The sequence below is a fragment of the Orcinus orca genome, chromosome 3 (assembly GCF_937001465.1).
Source record: "Orcinus orca chromosome 3, mOrcOrc1.1, whole genome shotgun sequence".
NCBI classification, from domain to species: domain Eukaryota; kingdom Metazoa; phylum Chordata; class Mammalia; order Artiodactyla; family Delphinidae; genus Orcinus; species Orcinus orca.
In genome coordinates this window covers 59,621,064-59,644,086 of record NC_064561.1, presented here as the reverse complement: position 1 = coordinate 59,644,086, position 23,023 = coordinate 59,621,064, and the positions used below count along the sequence as shown (strand labels likewise).

At 43.7% G+C, this 23,023-nt stretch overlaps 1 protein-coding gene and 1 non-coding gene across 9 annotated transcripts in view; one reads left to right on the top strand and one right to left on the bottom strand.

The window, feature by feature from the left end:
• Positions 1-23,023, top strand: part of ARHGEF37 (Rho guanine nucleotide exchange factor 37) — a 69,467-nt gene that overhangs the window by 30,190 nt on the left and 16,254 nt on the right. For all 8 annotated transcript variants that reach the window (XR_007476565.1, XM_049708202.1, XM_049708205.1 and 5 more), the window contains 4 exons: positions 2,965-3,161; positions 4,524-4,647; positions 14,053-14,200; positions 22,385-22,584. Coding sequence is in view for 7 of the 8 variants with exons in the window: in XM_049708202.1 (XP_049564159.1) it covers positions 2,965-3,161; positions 4,524-4,647; positions 14,053-14,200; positions 22,385-22,584 (669 nt within the window). In the remaining variant the exon portion in view is untranslated. The remainder of the gene's footprint in view (positions 1-2,964; positions 3,162-4,523; positions 4,648-14,052; positions 14,201-22,384; positions 22,585-23,023) is intronic.
• On the bottom strand, positions 12,533-12,640 carry LOC117196822 (U6 spliceosomal RNA). The gene has a single exon (XR_004477209.1). It is a non-coding gene; the product is annotated as a U6 spliceosomal RNA (small nuclear RNA).

Below are 23,023 nucleotides of genomic sequence, written 5' to 3'. Positions count from 1 at the left end.
TGTTTGTGAGGATATCCATATTGATACATGAATCTATAGTTTATTTACTTTCAGTGTTGTTCAGAATTCCATTATATGGCTATACCACAAGTTATTTATCTACTTTCATTGGGGCTTTTAGTTTTTTTCTAATTTTTTGTTATTTCAGCAGTGCTGCAATGAGCATTCATGTCTACATTTCTTGTGTGTATGTGGAAAGTTTCTTGAAGGCGAGGTATACCTAGGAGTAGAACTCCTTGGCCTGACTGTGTGAATTTTCAACTTTTCTAAATATTGCCAAGTTGCTCTTTAGGATGGTTGCAACAATTCACATTATCGTACCAGTATATGAGATTTCCCATTCATCTGCAGTCCCACCAACATTTTATTTTATTTTCATATTTTGCTGATCTCTTGGGCATGGAATGGTATCTCATTGTGGTTTTGTTTTGTTTTGCTGCACCACACAGCTTGTGGAATCTTAGTTCCCTGACCAGGGATTGAACCTGGGCCCTCGGCAGTGAAAGCATGGAGTCCTAACCACTGGATTACCAGAGAATTCCCTTACTAGGGTTTTAACAATTCGCATTTGCCTAGTTAAGAGTGAATTGAACATCTTTTCATTTGCATATTAGCCATTTAAATTTCTTCTTTTGTGAATTAACTTTTCGTGCTGGTATTAGCCAGGATTTAGTTGGAGATAACACGAAACATTCTATTTTAACCAGAAAGGGATTTAAAAGAGGGTCTTGGGACTTCCCTGGTGGTCCAGTGGTTGAGAATCTGCCTGCCAATGCAGGGGACACAGGTTCGAGCCCTGGTCTGGGAATATCCCACATGCCACGGAGCAGCTAGGCCCGTGAGCCACAACTACTGAGCCTGCACGTCTGGAGCTTGTGCTCTACAACAAGAGAGGCCGCGACAGTGAGAGGCCCGCGCACCGCGATGAAGAGTGGCCCCTGCTTGCCACAACTAGAGAAAGCCCACATACAGAAATGAAGACCCAACACAGCCAAAATTAAAATTAATTGATTAATTAATTTAAAAAAAAAGAAGTAAAGCAAACCAAGTAAAATTCAAAAAAAAATCATACCGGTCTTTATTTTTTGTACATCTTTTCTTTTCCTGCTTATTTTATAGTTTCTATTTGATAGTTTGATTATCTGATGTTCTTGGGTCTAATCCTGCTCTTTGTTGTCTCTGATGATGTGCGCTTACACTGGAGTTCTTGTAATTTTGGATTTTAAGCTCATCTTCAGGACAGAGTTATCTCTTGGAGTACCATGTGGCCTAGGTTAAGGATGTGTCCTCCTGGAGACGTTTTATTTTTTCTGTGGGTACTCATAGTAGCACTATTCCAGGACTTGTTTTTTTGTTTATTTATCAGCATTGAGCTCCTTGGACCACATGTGTAGTATACATCTGAACCTACAACCCAGTGAAAGCAGGCCTGTTGTTATGAATTTTCAGAAAGGACTTTTTCCTTTCCTCAGGACCCAAGCCAAGATGCAGCAACATCTTTGTCATCTTCTGTGTGGGTAGGGAGACTTTTTTTTCTAATCCACCATTTCACTGGCGTGCTTGAGGGATCCCAGTTCTGGAGAGAAGCTTGCTTCCTGATTCTGCCTGGGCACTGATGCCCAAGTCTCTGGATCACAGAGCTGGACAGTGCCCTCTTCCCTGCCCATCCTGTCCACTTTGGCTACAGCTGCATCAGCTTAGCTGCTCCTGATCTGGTTTTCAGCTCCCTGTTTGGGGATCCCTGCTGATTTCCTTTACTTTCTTTTTTTTTTTTTTTAATTTATTTATTTTTGGCTGCTTTGGGTCTTCGTTGCTGCGTGCAGGCTTTCTCTAGTTGCGGCGAGCGGGGGCTACTCTTCGTTGCAGTGCACAGGCTTCTCATTGTGGTGGCTTCTCTTGTTGCAGAGCAGAGGCTCTAGGTGCGCAGGCTTCAGTAGTTGTGGCTCATGTGCTCTAGAGCACAGGCTCAGTAGTTGTGACACACGGGCTTAGTTGCTCCGCGGCATGTGGGATCTTCCCGGACCAGGGCTCGAACCCACGTCCCCTGCATTGGCAGGCGGATTCTTAACCACTGTGCCACCAGGGAAGTCCCTCCTTTACTTTCTTGCAAGCCTTGCCATGCAGTGAAAAGGAAGTTTGTTATAGCTGATCTAGCATTTCTAGGTGTTCTGTAGTAGGGAGATTTTTTTTGTCCACAGTATTGCCATTTGTACTTTTTAAACTTAGAGATAAAGGAGAAAAGTATATCTGGCTGGGAGGATCAGCAAAGGCCTTAGAGATGAATGTCAGAGCATAGGGACATTGGAGGGGTCACAGCAGGTGCAAAAGCATGGAGGCAGGAAATGACCATGCAGGTATGGAGAAAAGCACATAACTTTCTTTCACTGGAGTGTGTCAGGGAAGAGGAAAACGAAGTCAGAGGTGGACCACAGAGCAGCAGATGGCTATTACAGTCTCACAGCAGAGAATACTAGGATCACAAGCTTTGTTTCAGGAAGTTTAAACTGGAAGCATATCCAGGATGAATGGATGTGGGTGGCAGCAGGTGGGAGAGGGGTGTGGATTTGAAAAAATGATCCTGGAGGCGGTGGAAATAGTCCAGGCGATAGGTAGTATGGCCTGAATGGGGTAGTAGTGGGTAGAGAAGGAGGGCGAGAGAGACTCAGCTGAACCAGATAAAGAAATCTAGGTCAAGAGCTGGGGGGGAAATAGAAGAAAAGCCAGGCAAGCACATTGTCTGAATCCTGGGAAATGAATTTAAAATGTCAACAATTATCTGAGCTGCGTTCTACCTTTTAAAATTGTTCAGATACTGCCCACAAATGCTTATACGCAGTTCATCTTGACTCTGTAGGCAGCTAAAGATGTTTTTAGGCCATCTGATGAACAGTTGTCTTTGGATTAGAGACAGCATGTCCCAATAGAGCTCCCAGAAGTGAGTCCGGATGTGTTTGTCTTTCCCAGAACCTGCTGACATGACTGATCATGGGGATGATGAGCTGTCCTCTAGGACAGGGAGTCCAGACGAGGAAGGTCGGGTCCCTGAGGAGAGATCCTTGCTGCATCAGAGTCTGGCCGTCAGGGAACTCATCGACACCGAGGTCTCCTACTTACACGTGCTCCAGCTCTGTGCCTCGGACATTAGGAGCCACCTGCAGCAGGTACCTGGGTGGGGCCACACTCAGCCTGTCTTTATAGGGGCAAGTGTGAGTCCCAGCTCCTGAAACCTCACATCTGTTCCTGGCGCAGGCTTGATGGAGGGGAAAGTGTGGTGGATGTGAAGTCACCTGGACGTAAGCCCCGGTACTTCCACTTACTGGCCCTGCAACCTTCAGCAAGGCTTTTAACACCTTGGAGCCTTAGTATATTCATCTGCTAAATGGACAGAGAGTAATCACCTCAGAGAATTAAGTGAACTAATGGATAAAATAGCCCTTTATTAAGTTTAGAACAGATTCTTTTAAGTGACCTATTTCTAATTGTCTCATTTGGAGGGTGGTAACGTGGAAGAGTTATCATTATGATGGGTTTCTATTTTAGTGTTAATTTTTTACATCTTTTCCCCCCCTGATTTCAGAAATAACACAGGCTGTCTCTCTAAAATGTCAAGCATCCCCTAGCATGTAAGGTACATAAGGGTAAAGGCTGTTTAGTTCAATGTATCCCAGTTCTTGACACGTAAACAGTGGACTTCAACTAGTGTTTATTGAATGAATGAAATAATCAAATAGATAATGTAGAAGGTGAAAGCCCTCTCATATTTCACCCTCTAGAAATTGGGATTTTTCTCTGTAGGCATTAAACAAACAAATATAGATTGTTACTTATTTTATTTTTTGTTTGTTTGTTTTTGGCTGCACCAGACGGCTTGTGGGATCTTAGTTCCCTGACCAGGGATCGAACCTGGGTCCACAGCAGTGTCGGGGTTAAGACAGCCCGAGTCTTAACTGCTGGACTGCCAGGGAATTCCCTGTTACTTATTTTAGTAAAAATAAGAGCATACTCTATTCTTCTACAGTTAGCTTTTCCCACTTGATTGTGCATCCAGGACGTCTGTCTCTATATATATCCTATATATGTTCATGCACATATATAGATGTCCTGCATCCTTTTTAACAGTGGGATAGCTTAGTTCATAGGGAATGGAGTTCAGAATATATCTCAAGGTAATGGTGGTAGGTGCCAAGTATGTCAGAGCTGGAAAGAAGTCCAACTTCCCACACTTATATGACAGATGGGGAAAATGAGAGAAGAAAAATTATAGTTGGCAGCAGACCTAGGATAATACAGTTCAGCTTTCCTTTCATGCGGAGCACTTCGTCTCTCTCTCTCTTCTTGTAGAGTAATGAAAATACCTAATTATAAAATTTCAAAGTCCTTGCAAACATTCCACTGGGACAGTCTTCCCAAGAGTGGTGGAACCCCAATGATGTGACTGTTCCGGACTACTGTCCAAAGCCTCCAAAAAAAGTCACTCTACTGAACTCCTAAGCGACCTCCCATGGTGCCTTTGTTCCTTCCAGCTGCCGCAGGGAGATCTGGATGTCCTGTTCTCAAATATCGATGATATCATCAAGGTGAACAGCAAATTGCTTCATGATCTGCAGGAGACAGCCGCCAGGGAAGAGGAACAAGTGCAGCTGATTGGTAAGCAAAATACCAGGCAGTTAGCAGCCTGAGATTCCTGAGGAATTGGTCTCGGCATGTGATCATTGCTGTATTTTCTCCAGCATTCCAGGGAAATGCAGCTCAATGAGAGGCTGTTTTGGGGATCCCTGAAATATGGCATGTCAGAGCTGGCAGGACCCTCAAATAACATCCAATCCAACCCCATCACTACAGATGAAGAGACTGAGGCCTAGAGACAGGGAGGACATCCTAATGGACACAAAATTGGTTAGTGGAGTGGCTGAGACTTTCTTCTGGGATTCTTTCACACTCATTCATTCAACAGTTATTTACTGAGCCCCTGCAGTGTGCCAGTCACTGTGCTGTGTGTTGGGGTCACAGCATCAACCAGAGGGTCCAATCTTCTGTTCTCATGGGTTAACAAGTTAGCGAGAGAGACAGATGACACACAGATAAACAGGAGAATTTTAAGTAGTAATTTGTAATTTAAAGAATTACAATTTTAGTAACGTTTGAGAAAAGAGAAGGCCTCCTGAGGAGAGGACACTTGAACTGAGAGCTGTTAGGGAGGAGCCAGCTATGAGAAGATCTGGAGGGAGAGTAGAGAGAAGAGCTATGCAAAGGCCCTGAGGCAGGGGTGAGCCTGGGAATTTTGAAGGACAGGCAGAAAGAAGCCTGGTGTGGCTCCAGGGGAATGAGTGAGGGGAGAGTATTAGGAGATAAGATAGCAGAGGCAGAGAAGGACCAGATCCTGCAGGGTGTTCTAGGTCTTGGTAAGTAGTGTGGATTTTATTCTACATGTGATGAGAAGTCATTGGACAGTTTTGAGCAGGGAAGTGATATCAGATTTGTTTTTCAAAGATCCCCTTGGTAGCTGTGGACAATGGATTGTGAGAGGGTAGCAAGAGTGGAAGTAGCAAGACCAGCTGGTGGCTTTACCTCCACCTAGGTGAGAGATGAAGGTAGACTCCTAATTCTGAAATGGTTAGGATGACCAGACGTAAATAAGGAGGGACAAGTGGGTATAAACCTCATCCCTGTCTTCTGCAGTCTCTTCGCATCTGCTTGACAAAATTTCTGTGGTCAAGGGTTTTCAAGTGGAGTCAGGGGACAAGGGTGAATGGTGTTAGGCAGAAAAGAGGATGAGGTGGGGGCATCCACCCAAGTCACGCTGGTCTTTACACCCCCAATCTTCTACCATTTCTTAGACATGAATGATGATGGTGGGGATTAAAAATAACAAATATACACATTTTGAAAAAGCCAACTTTCTGAGTGTTCATTAAATGACCAGCACTCTTCTGATGTACATGTATAACTCATTTAATCCTCACAAGAACCCTGAACGGTAGTTGCTGTCATCTCATTTCCCAGTTGAAAAAACTGAGGCACAGAGAGAGGAAGTAACCTGCTTAAGGTCATCCAGCTAGTGTCAGAGCCAGGAGGATGTGCATTGCGGCAGGTGGCCTCTGGAGCCCGTGCTCTCAACTACTGCACTGAACAGCTTCCATGCAGTAGAGAGTGGGATTGAAGCCTGTGTATAGTGTGTTTACTATTCTCCTAAAATTATGATTCTTCATTAAAACAGCAATGTGAAAGAGTGACTATTTCTTTTAAATAGAGGAATATTTAAATGCAAAATTAAGGAACAAGATTTTTTTTTAAGTATCTGGGTAGATATTCTTACCTTTTATAATTTTATCCTTATTTCTGTTAATAATTACCACTTATTTGAGTGGAAATTGTTATAACCTCAGGTTGAAGACAATCCAAGGTTCTGGGGACTCTGAGGTTAGCATCTTCTGTTGCTATGGGTTCTATGATCCACTAATTCCTTGTTAAGGGTCCTCACTTATCCATCTCTGCCTTCCTGCTTGATCTGCAAAGAGTCAAGGTGCTGCTTTGTCTTCTGAGTGTACCTGGTAATATCTCCATTCCCTGCCTTCACTACTTCCCTGGTGGAGTTGCCACATAAAATACAGGATGCTCAATTATATTTGAATTTTACATAAGCAATGAATAATGTTTTAGTATAAGTATATCCCACGGGACATTTGGGACATACTTATACTAAAATATTCTTCATTATTTATCTGAAATTCAAATTTAACCGAGCATCTTGTATCCCCCCCCTCCCTAATTTGGCAAACCTATTCCCTGGCCTTTACTGAGTCTACAGAAAATAGCCTCCTCATCCTCTGCCTCTTGTGGTTAGCCGAAAAGAGGTGCAAAGAATCCACATAGCTTTTCTTCTCCTAGGTTCAACTTTGTGCCTAATCAAGGCTGAGCTGGCTCCTACCAGTTCTCTCTATTCCCCTCTCAGCCCCCAGGCCCTGCTATGCAAGGAAGGCCCTTTTCCCAATTCCATAGCCACGGCATTTTAAATTTATTTATTTATTTATTTGGCTGCGTTGGGTCTTCATTTCTGCGCGCGGGCTTTCTCTAGTTGCAGTGAGCGGGGGCTACTCTTCGTTGCGGTGCATGGGCTTCTCATTGCTGTGGCTTCTCTTGTTGCACAGCACGGGCTCTAGGCATGCGGGCTTCAGTAGTTGTGGCACGTGGGCTCAGTAGTTGTGGCTCACGGGCTCTAGGGCGCAGGCTCAGTAGTTGTGGCGCACAGGCTGCGTTGCTCCGCGGCATGTGGGATCTTCACGGACCGGGGCTCGAACCTGTGTCCCCTGCGTTGGCAGGCGGATTCTTAACCACTGTGCAACCATGGAAGTCCCAGCGCCAGCATTTTAAAAGATTTTTGGACCTTGGGCGTGAACCTCCCAAGTGAGTCAGGTTCTGTGTTCTTATAAATGATTCCAAACACGATGCAGATGTTCACAGGAGTTCCCACACAGGGTCCTATCATGGGAAGGCATCATGCTGTAGTCCAGTGTTGTCTAAAAGAAATGTAGTGTGAGCCAAATTTAAAGTTTTTGAGTAGCTACATTAAAAAAACTAAAGCAGGTAAAATTAATTTTAATGATATATCTCGTTTAACCCAATGTATCCAAAATAATATTTCAACATGTAATCAATATAAAACTTATTCATGATACATTTTACTTTTTTTTGGTACAGTCTTTGCAATCCGGTATCTTTTACACTGACAGCACATCTCAGTTGGGATTCTCCATATTTCAGGTGCCCAGTAGCCATCTGTGGCCGTGGCTTGCAGGTTGAGTGGTTTAGAGCAGGGTCCTTGGAGTCTGACTCGCAAGGTTCTGCCACCCACAGCTCCTTCATGTCTCTGAGCTTCAGTTTCATGCCTTCTGCATGAAAATAGTACCCATTTCTGTGCCAGCCATGACTGTGGGTACCTAACATGTAGTAGCCCTTTTTATTCTCATGACACTGTTACTTGTTGATTATTATTATTATTATCCCCATTTTACTAAAGGAAAACCTGAGACTCAGAGAGGTTAATTAACTTTCCTAAGGTCACACAGCTTGACCAGGCTGAGTCATGATTTGAACAGCTCTTTCAGACTACAGCCCCAGCTCTTGGCCTTCCTGCCTCCCTTTCTCATTTCTCCCAACTAGAGGTAGAGTACCGTTTTGATACTGGGAGTAACTCTTTGCTGCTGTGACTTCTTTCCAATCTGTGACTAAGGAAGGGCAAGAGGAGAGGAAATAAGTCTTTGGTGCCCCAAGCATTCCTGCCTGTTGGACAGCTCTGCTCTCTGCTCTAGGGGAGTTTGCCTTCCTCCACCCTTCAGTTACTGAAGTGCCCCTGCCTGTGGCCATGTACTGGTATGGTAAGGTTTCTTTGGCATTAGTTGCATTCCTGCAGAATCACCCTAGTAATGAAGAATATGGGAACTGCCCTAGGTTTTAGGGCTATGCCCAAGCTATCTCTTAGTGGGATCATCTCTGCAGCTGGCTGATCTCCCTATCATACACATTCTCCCTAGCTGCAGTTTCAGGTAATCTTTCCTGGTCATGTTCTCCCTTGTTCTGGGGGCTTCTCCTGAGAGAGTTCTCTCTGAGGATTGGCTTGACCAGCACTGGGGAGAGGGTTTGGTTCCTGGGGTGGGAGTCTTGCTGTGGGAGTCTTTGCTGAGAGCTGGATGACACTGGTCTAGGTATCATCTGATGTGTCTCAAGGGGGGCCCTGTTGTATTTCACGGGTACAGTGCACAGCATTAGCAAGCAGTAGGGTCACCTGGGCTTCCCGTGGTCCGTGGCTTACTTGCCCTTTTGTGACTAATACATTTCTCTTCGCCCTCACCACTTTCCCCCAGATAGACAACCAAATACTCTTGCCTGGGTCTTTTTAGTAGCCATCTGATAGCTATTCCTGTTTCCATTTTGACTTCTGGTTTAGTCTCAGCATAGTATAGCTCTAATAGACTTTATTTTTTAGAGCACTTTTAGAGTTACAGAAAAATTAAGTAGAGGGAATTCCCAGTGGTTAGGACTCTGCACTTCCATTGCAGGGCACAGGTTTGATCCCAGGTCGGGGAGCTAGGATCCCACAAGGCGCACAGCATGGCCAAAAAACAAAACAAAACAAAAGCAAAAAAAAACAAAAAGGAAAAATAAGTAGGGACTTCCTTGGTGATGCAGTGGATAAGAATCTGCCTGCCAATGCAGGGGACGTGGGTTCGATCCCTGGTCTGGGAAGATCCCACATGCCATAGAGCAACTAAGGCCGTGTGTCACAACTACTGAGCCTGTGTGCCACAACTGCTTAAGCCTGTATGCCTAGAGCCCATGCTCCGCAACAAGAGAAGCCACTGCAATGAGAAGCCTGCACACCGCAATGAAGAGTAGCCACAACTAGAGAAAGCCCACATGCAGCAATGAAGACCCAATGCAGCCAAAAATAAATAAAATTAAATCTGTAAAAAAAAGAAAATTAAGTAGAAAGTACAGAAAGCTCCCATGTACCCCTCCCCCCACACAGTTCCCCCTATTATTAACACCTTGCCTTAGTGTGGTACATTTATTATAACTGACAAATGAATATTGATATATTATTATTGACTAAAGTCCATAGTGTACATTGGGGTTCACTCTGTGTGTTGTTCAGTTCTGTGGGTTTAGAATAATGTATAATGTACGACGCCACCATTACAGTTTCATACATAGTTTCCCTTATCTAAAAATCCTTTGTGCTCTGCCTGTTCATCCCTCCCCCAACCCCAACCCCTGGAAACCACTGCTCTTTTTACTGTCTCCATAGTTTTGCCTTTTCCAGAATGTCATATTGCTGGAATCATACAGTATGTAGCCTTTTCAGAGTTGCTTCTTTCATCTAGTAATATGCATTTAAGGTTTCTCCGTGTCTTTTCCTGGCTTGATATCTCATTTCATTTTTATCACTGAATCATACTCCGTTGTATGGATATAGTACAGTTTATTTATCCATTCACCTACTGAAGGACAAGTTGGTTGCTTCCAGGCTTTGGCAATTATGAATATAGCAGTTATAACGTTAGTGTGCAGGGTTTTGTTTTTTTTTAATAAATTTATTTATTCATTTATTTATTTTTGGCTGCGTTGGGTCTTCATTGCTGCGCGCTGGCTTTCTCTAGTTGTGACGAGTGAGAGCTACTCTTCGTTGCGGTGCACGGGCTTCTCATTGCTTCTCTTGCTGTGGAGCACAGACCCCCCCCGGCACGTGGGCTTTAGTAGTTGTGGCACACGGGCTCAGTAGTTGTGGCTCGCAGGCTCTAGAGCGCCAGCTCAGTAGTAGTGGCGCACGGGCTTCGTTGCTCTGTGGCAAGTGGGGTCTTCCCAGACCAGGGCTCGAACCCATGTCCCCTGCCCTGGCAAGCGGATTCTTAACCATTACTCTACCAGGGAAGTCCGCGTGCAGTGTTTTAAAAAGTCTTTTATTTAAAGTTTCTTTTTTGTTGTAGTAAAATATATATAACATATAAAATTTACCATTTTAACCATTTTTAAGTGTATAGTTTAGTGACATTAAGTACAGTCACATTGTTGTTCCACCATCACCACTGTTCATGTCTAGAACTTTTTCCTCATCCTAAACTGATGACCAGCCCCTGGTGGCCACTATTCTACCCTCTGTCTCTGACTACTCTAGGTACCTCATATAAATGGAATCATATAGTATATGTATTTTTGTAACTGGTTTATTTCACTTAGCATGATGTCTTCAAGGTTCTTTTTACACTTTTTATCTTGAAATAATTTTAGACTTATAGAAAAGTTACAAAAATAATACAGAGAGCTCCTATATACCCTTCTTCCAGCTTCCCCTAATTTTTACATCTTACATATCCATAGTGCAATTATTAAAATGAGGAAATTAACATCAGTGCAATACTATTAACTCTACAGACCTTATTCAAATTTTGCCAGCTTTTTATTTTTCTATGCTGGGTCTTTGTTGTGGTGCGTGGGCTCTTTGTTGCAGCAGGCTTCTCTCTAGTTGTGGCACGCAGGCTCTCTAGTTGTGACACACGGGCTTAGTTGCCCCGCAACATGTGGGATCTTAGTTCCCCAACCAAGGATTGAACCCGCATCCCCTGCATTGGAAGGTAGATTCTTAACTCCTGGACCACTAGGGACGTCCCACCCATTCATTTCTTTTTTTTTTTAATAAATTAATTTTAGTTATTTATTTATTTTTGGCTGCATTGGGTCTTCGTTGCTGCACGCAGGCTTTCTCTAGTTGCAGCGAGTGGGGGCTACTCTTTGTTGCGGTGTGTGGGCTTCTCATTGCAGTGGCTTTCTCTTGTTGCGGAGCACAGGCTCTAGGCACTCGGGCTTCAGTAGTTGTGGCATGTGGGCTCTAGAGCACAGACTCAGTAGTTGCGGTGCACAGGCTTAGTTGCTTCGTGGCATGGGGGATCTTCCCAGACCAGGGATCTAACCCGTGTCCCCTGCATTGGCAGGCAGATTAACCACTGCACCACCAGGGAAGTCCCTCACCCATTCATTTCTTTATTCAACTATTTATATAAGTATAAACTCATGGATATTTACTTTATTCCATGAGTCAGAATCCAGTACTATTAATATTCATTTTCTTGCTCAAATTTTACCAGCTTTGGCCATAGGGAACTCTTTCAAGTTGGCACCTGTGTCCTTTCAGTATGTCTCCAACAATTTGTGAGCACTTTCTTGCTTTCTGACCCCACAAGATGTTCTAGGCTCATCTTGTATTTTCCTTGCCTCATCCTTGGAATCAGCTTTTTTCCTAGGAGCTTTGGTTCCTACCTTTGGAGAATGGTATTTAGACACCAGGTTCTAAGATCTAGGTGTGCTCATTGCTCCTGGGGTGTCATTGTTTCTAGGCCCTCTTAGCTGACAGAGTTAGGAAATATATGTATATATACCAACACATGCATGTACACATATCTACATTTCCTTCTGTATCTATCCATCCGTATTTATATATTTAAAATATTTAAAACCATGAGTTCCTACTGATAACCTCCAATTCCAGTCCAGCACCTCAGGGTTCTTTCTAGTCTTTCGCCTTTTCTTATTTGTAGCATCTTTCTGTGACAGGTAGAAATGGCTGCCATTATCTTCAGTGTATTTACTTATTTGTTTGAAGTTAGTAGACCATAAAATATTTTTTTATTATGTTATAATCAGCATTACTAACCTGTGCCTTTGTGAAAAATAGTTACATTAATTTCTTCCTACACCCTTCAGTGTGGTTATGTTATTCATTTGTAATAGAATTAGGTTCATTCCTTATTGTTTGTATTCTATTTGAGGTTCCCCCTCCACATCCTCGTTGGTCTTAATTATATATTTATTTTGGGAGTATGTGAAACATTACCATGGTTCCAAGATCTGAGCTATATAGAAAGGTATATTCAGCGAAGCATTGCTCCCCTCTCATCCCTACTTCCCTGACCCATTCCCTGTTCTTTCCACCCCGTTCTATCTCCCCTTACAAATAATCACTCTCATAAGTTTCTGATTTTAAAATATAGAACACTTCACAAATTTGCATGTCATTCATGTGCAGGGGCCATGCTAATCTGTCCTGTGTTATTCTACCTTTAATGTATGTGCTGCTGAAATTGAGCATGGGAATGATCCTTTTCAAACAGAAACCAGATCATGTCACCCCTGCTCAAAACCCTCCATTTGCTTTCTGCCACCATAAGAATAAAATCCAAACACCTTACTACACCTTACTTACTTACTTTAAGGCCCTACATGATCTGGCTTCAGTTTCCTGTTTATTTTCTCTACTTTGTGCCCTTGCTCATTGTGTTCCAGCCACACCTGCCTTCTTGTGTCACCCACCTGTCAAGTGGTCACTTGCCTTCAGGTCTTTGCATTTGTCCTTCCCTAAGCCTGGTGCTGCTCTTCCCCCAGACATTCCTAGCGGTGGGTTCTTTTTTTTTTTTTTTGAATTTTTGCATTTTATTTTACTTATTTTTTATATAGCAGGTTCTTATTAGTTATCTATTTTATACATATTACTGTGTATACATCAATCCCAATCTCCCAATTCATCCCACCACCACCCCCCCGCCACTTTCCCCCCTTGGTGTCCATACATTTGTTCTCCACATCTGTGTCTATTTCTGCAGGGCTGGGTTCTTTTGGTCTCTGATAAACATCCACGTCTTTATGGAGGTCTTTCCTAAATAGATCTCCTACCACTCTCTAACTCTTTATCTGGCTTTGTTTAGATTTGTGGTACTCACCACTACCTGGCATATGTAATATATTTATTTATTGTCTGTCTTCCCCACTAGAATATCAGCTCCATGAGGCAGGGTCATTGTTTTGTTCACAGAACTTAGAAGAGTGCCTGGCACATAGTCAATAAATAAGCAGTTGGTAAATTTTTGGTGAATGAAGTTTGTGTCAGGTGCTTTACATGCATTATTTGATTTAATCCTCGCAATGAACATTTGGAGGTGAGCACTATTTTTATTCCAGTCTATAGGTGAAAATATGGAGGGTTAGAGGGGTCAAATACTCGCCCTAAATTACGCTACTGGGAAAGGGTTGGCTGGAGATCTGGCCTTACTTCTCTCTGACTCCAAAGCCCACGTTTGTGACTATCCATGCTGTGCTGTAGGGATTCTTTATAAACAGAGCATTTGGAGTTATACTTGCCACACATAGTAATTGTAAAGATATAACATGAGTGTGTTTTGTAAACTATAAAGCACTGTCCAAGTATGAGAATTATCAATATTATTGCTATAATTGTAGCTACCATTTATTAAATATAGACAGCGTACCAGTGTGAGCTCTACATCATTCTATTACTTAATCCTACAGCAGCCTTTTGAAAGTGAGATGAAAAAAATAGAAGCTCAGGAAAATGAGGTGACTTGCCCAAGGCAACAACACTGGTTAAGCCTGGCAGTCTCACTCCAGAGCTGGAATGCTTAGCTGTGTCACTCACCGCCTCTCTGTCCTAAGCAAGAGGACATGCAGACATGCTTTTGAGAACTCCTTGTTGCTTTTCACTGTCAGGCAACTTATTCCTGGAATTCCAAGAGGAGTTGGAGCAAGTCTATAAAGTGTACTGTGCCAGCTATGAACAGGCCTTGCTGCTGGTGGAGGCCTACCGGATGGAGCCACGGCTGCAGCGGGAGATCCAGGACACCATTGAGGCAGTGCTGTGAGTATAATGACCCTCATGGACCCCGAAGTCAGAGGCTGTTAAAGTCTCATCCCTGCTTGGTGCTGCTCACACTGCTTCAGGAGTGTCCCAGTCAGACTAGGCTAGGCTATGCTGCAGAGACAAACAACTCCCAACTCTGTCAGTGGCTTCAACCAACAAGGTTTCTACCTTCCTTATGCTCCACTGCAGGTTAACTTGGGGCTCTTCATGTTGAGACTCAAGCTGACAGCAACTACTGTCTGGAATATTCCAGTAACTTGGCAAAGGAAAACCGTGCTCTGGGGTTCCTACACTGGTAACTAAATGCTGTTAGTCCAGAAGTGATATTCGTTGCTTCTCAAAATTCATGGGCCAGAACTTATCACATGGCTTCGTCCAGCTACCAGGAGGCCAGGGCCTGCCATCCAGCCATGTGTTCAGAGGTGGAAAAGCAGAAACATTTGGTGAACAGCACTTGTGACTCCCATAGGGAGGGCAGTGAGATGGTGGGAACCATGTGGTGTAAGCAGCAGTGGCAGGAAACAGGTTTGTATCACCTGGGGGGACCTCTCGACAGATGGCTAGAGTCTTGCCCCATGGAAAAGGATCAGAACTGCTCTGGGTGGCCTCGCAGCCCAGAGCTGGCACCAGTGAGTGGGAGCTCCAGGTAGAGATATGTAGAAAAAAATATTTTTTAATTAAAATTTTGAACGGGTAACAGTTGCATGTTTCAAAAGCTTTAAAACATCTGAATTTACACAGTAAAAAGACCTTTCCAACCCTGTCCTTTTATCCACCCAATTACTGCTCCTACCCACAAAGTTAAGGTAACTACTTTTAAATTACTTATGGATCTTAGCAGAGTTCCTGTATGCCTATACAAGCAAATACAAATATATAATCTTATTTTCCCCATCTTTTTAATGAAAGTTTGTAATTTTTTTTTCACTTACATTATATCTTGGAGGTCTTTCCATTTCAATATATACATGTATGATCCTCTGAACGGCCACGTATTCTTCTACTCTGTGGCTGTTCTGCAGTTTATTTAACTGGTCTCTGTTGATGGACATTGGTTTGTTTCTATTCTTTTCATATTACATATTACAGGCAGTGCTACAGTGATTATTCACAAACATATGTTATTTTACTGAGGTGCAAGTATATCTGTAAGTTAAATTTCCAGATGTGGAATTGCTAGGTCAAAGGAAGTATGTATTGATAATTTTGACAATATTGCAAAATTGCCCTCTGTAAAGGTTATACCAATTGATGTTCCCGTGAGCAGCATATGAGGGTGTTTCTCCACAGCGTTACCAGCAGTGTGTTGTTAAACTTTAGAGTATTTACCACTGATAGGTGAAAAATGGCATCTCAGTAATGTTTCACTGTGCATTTATCTCCAGGAGAGGGAAGAGATATGGGAACATATGTATATGTATAACTGATTCACTTTGTTATAAAGCAGAAACTAACACCATTGTAAAGCAATTATATTCCAATAAAGATGTTTAAAAAAAAGTTGATCATCCTTTTTTTTAATATTTATTTATTTTTCGGCTGTGTTGGGTCTTAGTTATGGCATGCCGGATCTTTTGTTGCAGTGCATGGGCTCTTCGTCGCGGCGTGCGGGCTTCTCTGTAGTTGTGGCGGGTGGGCTCCAGAGTGCGTGGGCTCTGTAGTTGTGGTGCGAGGGCTCCAGAGTGCGTGGGCTCTGTAGTTGTGGCATGCAGGCTCTCTTGTTGTGGCACTCGGCCTTTCTAGTTGTGACGCGTAGGCTCAGTTGCCCCACAGCATGTGGGATCCTAGTTCCCTGACCAGGGATTGAACCTGCATTCCCTGCATTGGAAGCGTGGAGTCATAACCACTGGACCGCCAGGGAAGTCCCTTGATATCTTTCTATATATTTAAGAGGTATTTGTATTTCCTTGCCTGTGAATTTTTCTGCTTCTTTTCTGTTTTGAAAAGGCTTATATCTTCCCAAGGACAGGCTCATCAAATGAAGATAGATGAAGGTCATCCTCTGGAAAGCAGAGTAGAGTAGGAGGAACAGAAGTTATTATTGTTATTTCATCTTACTTAGACATTTCCTTTATACCCAAGAGAAAGACAGTGTAGGTTTAGGGCTTTGAAGTTTACATTATCTCATGTGGAGCCTCCTGCTACCTCTCCTCCTTCTCTTCCTTATCTTATCCTTACCCCTCTACTCCCTGAAGCCTCCTTTTGAAGTACCCATGTCCTAACCCATCCCAGCCTTCAAAAAAACCTACATTCATTTTCTCCTTTTTTCCTTTGATCCCTTCATGGAACTTACAAACTTAGGCTTTTGCAAGGGTCACTAAACACATTTCTACAGGAGTGAGCAATGAGGAAAGCAAGATGCCAGATGTGGGACAAAAGGGAGTAGTGGAGACTGTGGCAAACCAGAGCCAAGAGACCCTGTATAGAGTGCAGCTGCAGCCCAGCCTCGGCTGATTGTTGCTGTATCAAGTAGCTTTTGCTATATAACAAACCGACCCAAATATAGTGGTTTAAAGTATAAATCATCCCCAAAATATGTTTAAAGCAAACATTTATTTAGGTCACACTTATGCATGTTAGTGGTTTAGCTGGGCTCAGTAAATGATTTTTCTAGTCCTGGCTGAACACCCTCATGTGTCTGTGATCAACTGCGCGTCAGCTTTGCTGATGTTGGCTGGGCTCTCTTATGTATCTGGGACATACAAGCAGACTCAGCTCTGCCTTTTGAGATCTCGGCTTGGAATTGGCATGCTGTGCCAGACTCAAGGGGTGGAGAAGTATTCCCCACTTCTTCATGGGAGAAGCTTCAAAGTCATATTCAAAGGGTGTAGATACAGAGAGTGAAATAATTGCAGCCTTTTTTTATAAACCATCTCCCTCAGTTGCCATGTAGAAATGTGATTCCACTGTGCCCAGATCCTCTGATCTTTCAAGAGAAACCAGAAACTTTGATGTAAGTCTCCCAAGTGTTAACTATTGGCATCTAGTTCAGACATGTTAGAAACACTATGTGGGGGACCCTAGTTGCCACAGAGGCTGCTGTTTGTCATGTCTTCTGCACTCAGGTCTTTTTCAGCCAGGCAAGTCCAGGCTTTTCTCATGGGCGTTGACGCCAAGCTGCCTGGCAGCGGATCGGGCTCTGCCCCTTATTCACCTTGGCAGAGCCATTTCGTGCCTCAGAACCTTGTTTCCCTACATATGGAGTGGGAGTAATAACAACAGCTCATGGGGACATAGACTCACTGCATGCAAGTAACACGCAAAAATTCCCAGCAATTGTGGTTACCTTGGCTAGGCAAGGATTATGCTTCACTGAGACCTCACTGTGGTTCTCAGCTCTGTTGGTCCCAACGCCCCCTTTTTATAACAAACATTAAATAAATTTATTATCCTGAGTTATATTCTGAAAAAGAAAATTCTCCTGCCTATATACATAACTGAAAAAAATCAATATAATGGCTTAAGTATAATTAAAGGAGAAATAAAAGGAAAATAATTTCTAATAAAGTAATATGTATTTCAGTGTGCAAATGCTTGTGTAACACTACACTAGAAAATATTATGAAGCAATCAGATGCTTGTACCCACTTATAATAAATAAGCTTGGATTTAAGCAAAGAAGAGTCAGAAGCCATTGTGTACGAGACGTACAGAAAAAGAAAAGAGCAGAGAATGTGTGTACCCTGCAATAACAGTGAACAGTGATAACAAACTTGACTTCCTTGTGTATGATAAGAGAAAGAAGGAAATAACATAACTGAAGTAGGGATAACATTACATACTGGGAGGCAGAGGAAATGAGGAAGGATTATGTTCCTGCAAATGACCTCGGTCTTATTTATAAAAGGTGTGTCATGGTAATTCCCAGTGTTAAGATATGTGACAGGTTGGAGTCCAAGTGTCATAAAAATATGTCAGTTCTTGACATCGCAGCCCATTGCAAGGCATTCATTCAGTCTCTGAATGTTGAAGAGGGGCACATGAAATGTAAAAAGATTCTCCATAATGCAGGACTGTCCTTGCAGGATAGCCTGCATCCCTGGGTCCCTGCCAACTAAATGCCTGCAGCACACCAGAGCCTACAAGTTTCAAAAATGCCCTCAACGAAATGCTCTGGTCTAATGTTCCAGCAGGAATGACATTCTTTCTGTCATCCAAATTTTATTCTGTAGATTTACAGGCAGACAGAAAATAGACTTCCCATGGGAAAGTGTAGACACTGGATGGATGAATGGATGGATGGATGGATAGATAGATAGATAGATAGATAGATAGATAGATAGATAGGTAGAAAGAATGAATTTTTGAGGGGCTCCTGCTATACATGCTGCTCTAGAACTTTTGATCCCTTCCCTCTTGAAACAATAATTCTGCCTTTCTTGTGCTGATGATCATGGGACTCTTCTGGAGTTTGGCCGACTAGAATCACACCAGCCATAAATGGTTCTTTCTCATCCAGGTAGGATAGATGGTACCATCTAATTAGATCTTTGTGATTCTAAAATATATGCCACCTCCCACTTTTTATTTGGATGGGTGAGTGGGTGGGGTGTCTAGTTTATCCTGTCTCTCTTTCCCCCAGCCCCCCACTTTGTTTTTGGCCTTACTGTGTGGCATGCGGAACTTTCCTGACCAGGGATGGAACGCTCGCCCCCTGCAGTGGAAGCGTGGAGTCTTTGCACAGCTTGTGGGAATCTCAGTTCCCTGACCAGGGATTGAACCTGGGCCATGGCAATGAAAGCCCAGAATCCTAACCACTAGGCCACCAGGGAACTCCCAGTTTATCCTGTCTTTTAAGGCAGCGCTTCCCACCTGGGGGCCAAGGGACTCAAGGCTTGCCCTTGTAGCCGGCAGGAAGCTCTGCCTTAGGGAGACCGTTCTAGTGGCACAGTTTTCAGGGGGAGGAGGCTGCTTACAGAGGTGGATCAGTCTGGCACAAAGCACCTGCAGTTCCACAACTGAGGCAGAGTGTTTGGAAAAGGTAGATGACATGTTTTCCTTTACTGGCATTTTTAATTTGTTTTAAATTTAAAAGTAACATGTGGTTATTGAAAAAAGAAATTTCAAACAATACACAGGTATATAAAGTAAAAAGTCCATTCCCCTTCGGTCTCCCGTTTCCCCATCCCTCCCCCTAGTAAACATTTTCCATCCGAACTCTATTCTGTATATTTACAGACAGACAGACAGACAGGAAATAGACTTTCCATGGGAACATCTAGCTGTTGGATGGATGGATAGATGGATGGATAGATAGATAGGATGAGTGAATGAATGAATGAATTTTTTAAGGGGCTCCTACTCTACATGCTTTTCTAGAACTTGCTTTTTCACCTAATCATGGCCATGAATAAATATCTTTTCAGGACAATATGAATTGCTCTACCATGTTCTTTTTAATGACTGCATAGAGTTCCTTCCCAGGGTAGCTCATAGTCTGTGGTCTATTTAACCATTCCCTATTGGTGTATATTTGGATTGTTTCTGAAATTTTACTGTCATAAATAGAGTTGCTGAATAACTTCTACCGTTATCCATGCTCACTTGAGTTGATATTTCTTTTTTTTATATTTTATTTTTGGCTGTGTTGGGTCTTTGTTGCTGTACGTGGGCTTTCTCTAGTTGCAGCGAGCGGGGGCTGCTCTTCCTTGCGGTGCGTGGGCTACTCAGTGCGGTGGCTTCTCTTGTTGTGGACCACGGGCTCTAGGTGCACGGACTTCAGTAGTTGTGGTGTGAGGGCTCAGTAGTTGTGGCTCGCAGGCTCTAGAGCACAGGCCCAGCAGTTGTTGCGCACGGGCTTAGTTGCTCCGTGACATGTGGGATCTTCCCAGACCAGGGCTCGAACCTGTGTCCCCTGCATTGGCAGGCGGATTCTTAACCACTGTGCCACCGGGGAAGTCCTTGAGTTGATATTTCTGGGTAGATTTCTGTAGTAGGATTGAGGGAATAAAGGGAATACATTTCACAAATTGCCAAACTGCTCTCTAAAAAGATCCCACCAGAGATTCCCCTGGTGGCACAGTGGCTAAGAATCCACCTGTCAATGCAGGGGACACAGGTTCGAGCCCTGGTCTGGGAAGATCCCACGTGTCGCAGAGCAACTAAGCCCGTGCGCCATAACTACTGAGCCTGCGCTCTAGAGCCTGCGTGCCTAGAGCCTGTGCTCCGCAACAAGAGAAGCCACCGCAATGAGAAGCCCGTGCACTACATCGAAGAGTATCCCCCGCTCGCTGCAACTAGAGAAAGCCCGTGTGCAGCAACAAAGACCCAACGCAGCCAAAAATGAATAAATAAATAAATTTAAAAAATAAAATAAAATAAAAAGATCCCCCCAACTGATACTCCCACCAAGAGAATGTAAGAGGGCTGGTTTCCCCATACTCACCCAACTCTGGGTGAGCCTTTCAATTTTTGTTGCCTATCTGAAAAGCGGCATAAAGAGTTTTCTTCGACTTACCTTAGAAAGGCTGCAAATTAAGAGGCAGCTGTAATTCTGTAGTTACTCCTTGATGGTTGTGGAGAAGAGATGTAATCATCTCTTTGAAGATGCCCCTCCCCTCTGTCACCTCTGATTTGTAAGGTGACAGTTGTCCCTTTCCCATGGAAAGTAAGCCCAGAGGACAGAGTTTTGCAAATATCTGGCCACTGTTTCCACCTCTCCTGCCCACAGTCAGCCAAGCACTAGGTAACCCTTGGTGAGAGCAGATGGTCAGCATAGGCATGTCCTGACAGGTAATCCCACCCCTGCATCCCAACCCCCTGCAACTAATGGAGGGCCCCCCACCTGCTCTGTCTGTTCCTAGCCTCATGGCTGATCTTTCCTGGACATTTGATCTAGAGATTTTTCCATAGGAAGAAGAGCAAGAGGCAAGGGTGCCGTGGAGAGGAGGCCAGATAATAGTCATGAGAAACATTTGTGAGTCTTCGTGGAGGAGGCATGCTTAGACATTGTGGTTTGAAAACCTTGTGGGTTTCTCAGAAGGTGGGTCTGAGGGCTACTGGTCATGATCAAGGAAAGACTGTTGGAGCCTTGTCCCAGATGCTGTTGACTTGGGCACTCTTTCTGCAACTTCCAGACATCATCAGGAAGGGGACTAGAAATAATCATCTATGCCTCAAATGGTGCATCTGGAAGGGGCCTTGACACTATCAGTTCCTGTGTTTTGTTTTATATTTTACTTTTTTAAATGAAAAATTTCAAACTTATAGAAAAATGGAATAATGTAATGAACACTAACACACCCACCACCTGAAATTAACAAGTATTAATGACTGCTGTTTGCTGTATGTAATTTTATGCTATATACTTTACAGGAAATTACAGATAATTACGACTTTTTACCCTTAAATACATCTCTAAACATTAAGTTCCTATGATTTAAATTTTAAAAAACTTTTTTTTGGGGGGTGGGCCATGCTGCACAGCTTGCGGGATCTTAGTTCCCCCACCAGGGATCAAATCTGGGTGGGCCCACGGCAGTGGACTGCCAGGGAATTCCCAAGTTCCTGTGATTTTAAAAGCTCTTCTTTTTTAAAGCAGCAGAACCATTTTATTAAATGAAATATTCTGTGCATGTCCAACAGATGGAGTTGTGCTTGAGACATATCCAAGTGGAGATTTCAAGTAGGCAGTTGACCGTGTGTGTCTGGAGCTCTGGACAGAAGTAGGAAGTGGAGATATGGGTTTGGGATGTGTTTAAAGCCATAGGACTAAATGAGGTCAGTAAGAGAGTGAGTGGAGAGAGAAGGAGGAGAGGAGGCCCCAGGCACTCTAGCATTGGAGAGAAGCCAGCAGAGGAGGCCAAGAGAGTGGCCTGTGGAGTGAGAGAAGCAGGACGAAGAGTGTCTCTGGGGCCAAAAGAAGAAAGTGTTTCAAGAAAGAGGGAGTGGTCAGCTGTGCCTGCTGTTGAGAGACTGAGTAAGCTGAGGGCAGAGAACTGACCATTAAATTTAGTACAGATGGGGAACCAAGGCCCAGAAAAGGGTAAAGTGAGAACTAGAGGCACCCATCTAACATATAGACCTCACAGATTACAGATGAGGAAACTGAGGACCACAGAAGGAGGGTGACTTGCCTGAGATCACACAGTGAGTTAAATGGCAGAGCTGCGACTAGAGCCCAGGCCCCTTGGTGCCCCCAAGGGTGGACTTGACCTACCTAACACCAGCCTTCTCCCTCAGGCCTCAAGCTGGATCCTCAGGCCTCAGTTCCTTGCTGGTAATTCCTTTGCAGAGGATTACCAAATACCCATTGCTGCTGCAGAAAATTCTGGAGAACACACTCCCTGATGCCAGTGCCTACCCTGTCCTTCAGAGGGCTACCTCTGCCCTCCAGGACGTGGTCACCAACATCAATGAGTACAAGAGGCGCAAAGAAGTGGGTAAGGACTGGGGGCATTTAGGCGATACATGAGTGAGAATGCTTCTAGTTACAAAAAACTCATCTCAAACTGGCTTCACCAGTAAAGGGAATATAGTAGCTCATGTAACCCACAAGTCCAGAAGTAATGTGGGCTTTAAGTAGGGTTTGATCAGGGTGCTGGCATCATTTCCCTGCAATTCTCTTGTCTCTGGCCTTTACTATGTGTCACCTTCCTTTTCAGGCTGGCCTCCCTCATAATAGTAAAGGGCTGTTGCTGTCCTAAGACTCACATCTGCACACCACATTCTCCAGGATAAGATGGGCCCTTTCTCCCCTTAGCTGTAAAAACTAAATTGGAGTTTCACTCTGATAGGACTCATTTGAGTCATATGCTCACCCTGAACCAGTTGCCATGGTTAGGGGAATGCCATGAACTGATTGGCTTCAGCCTGGGTTAT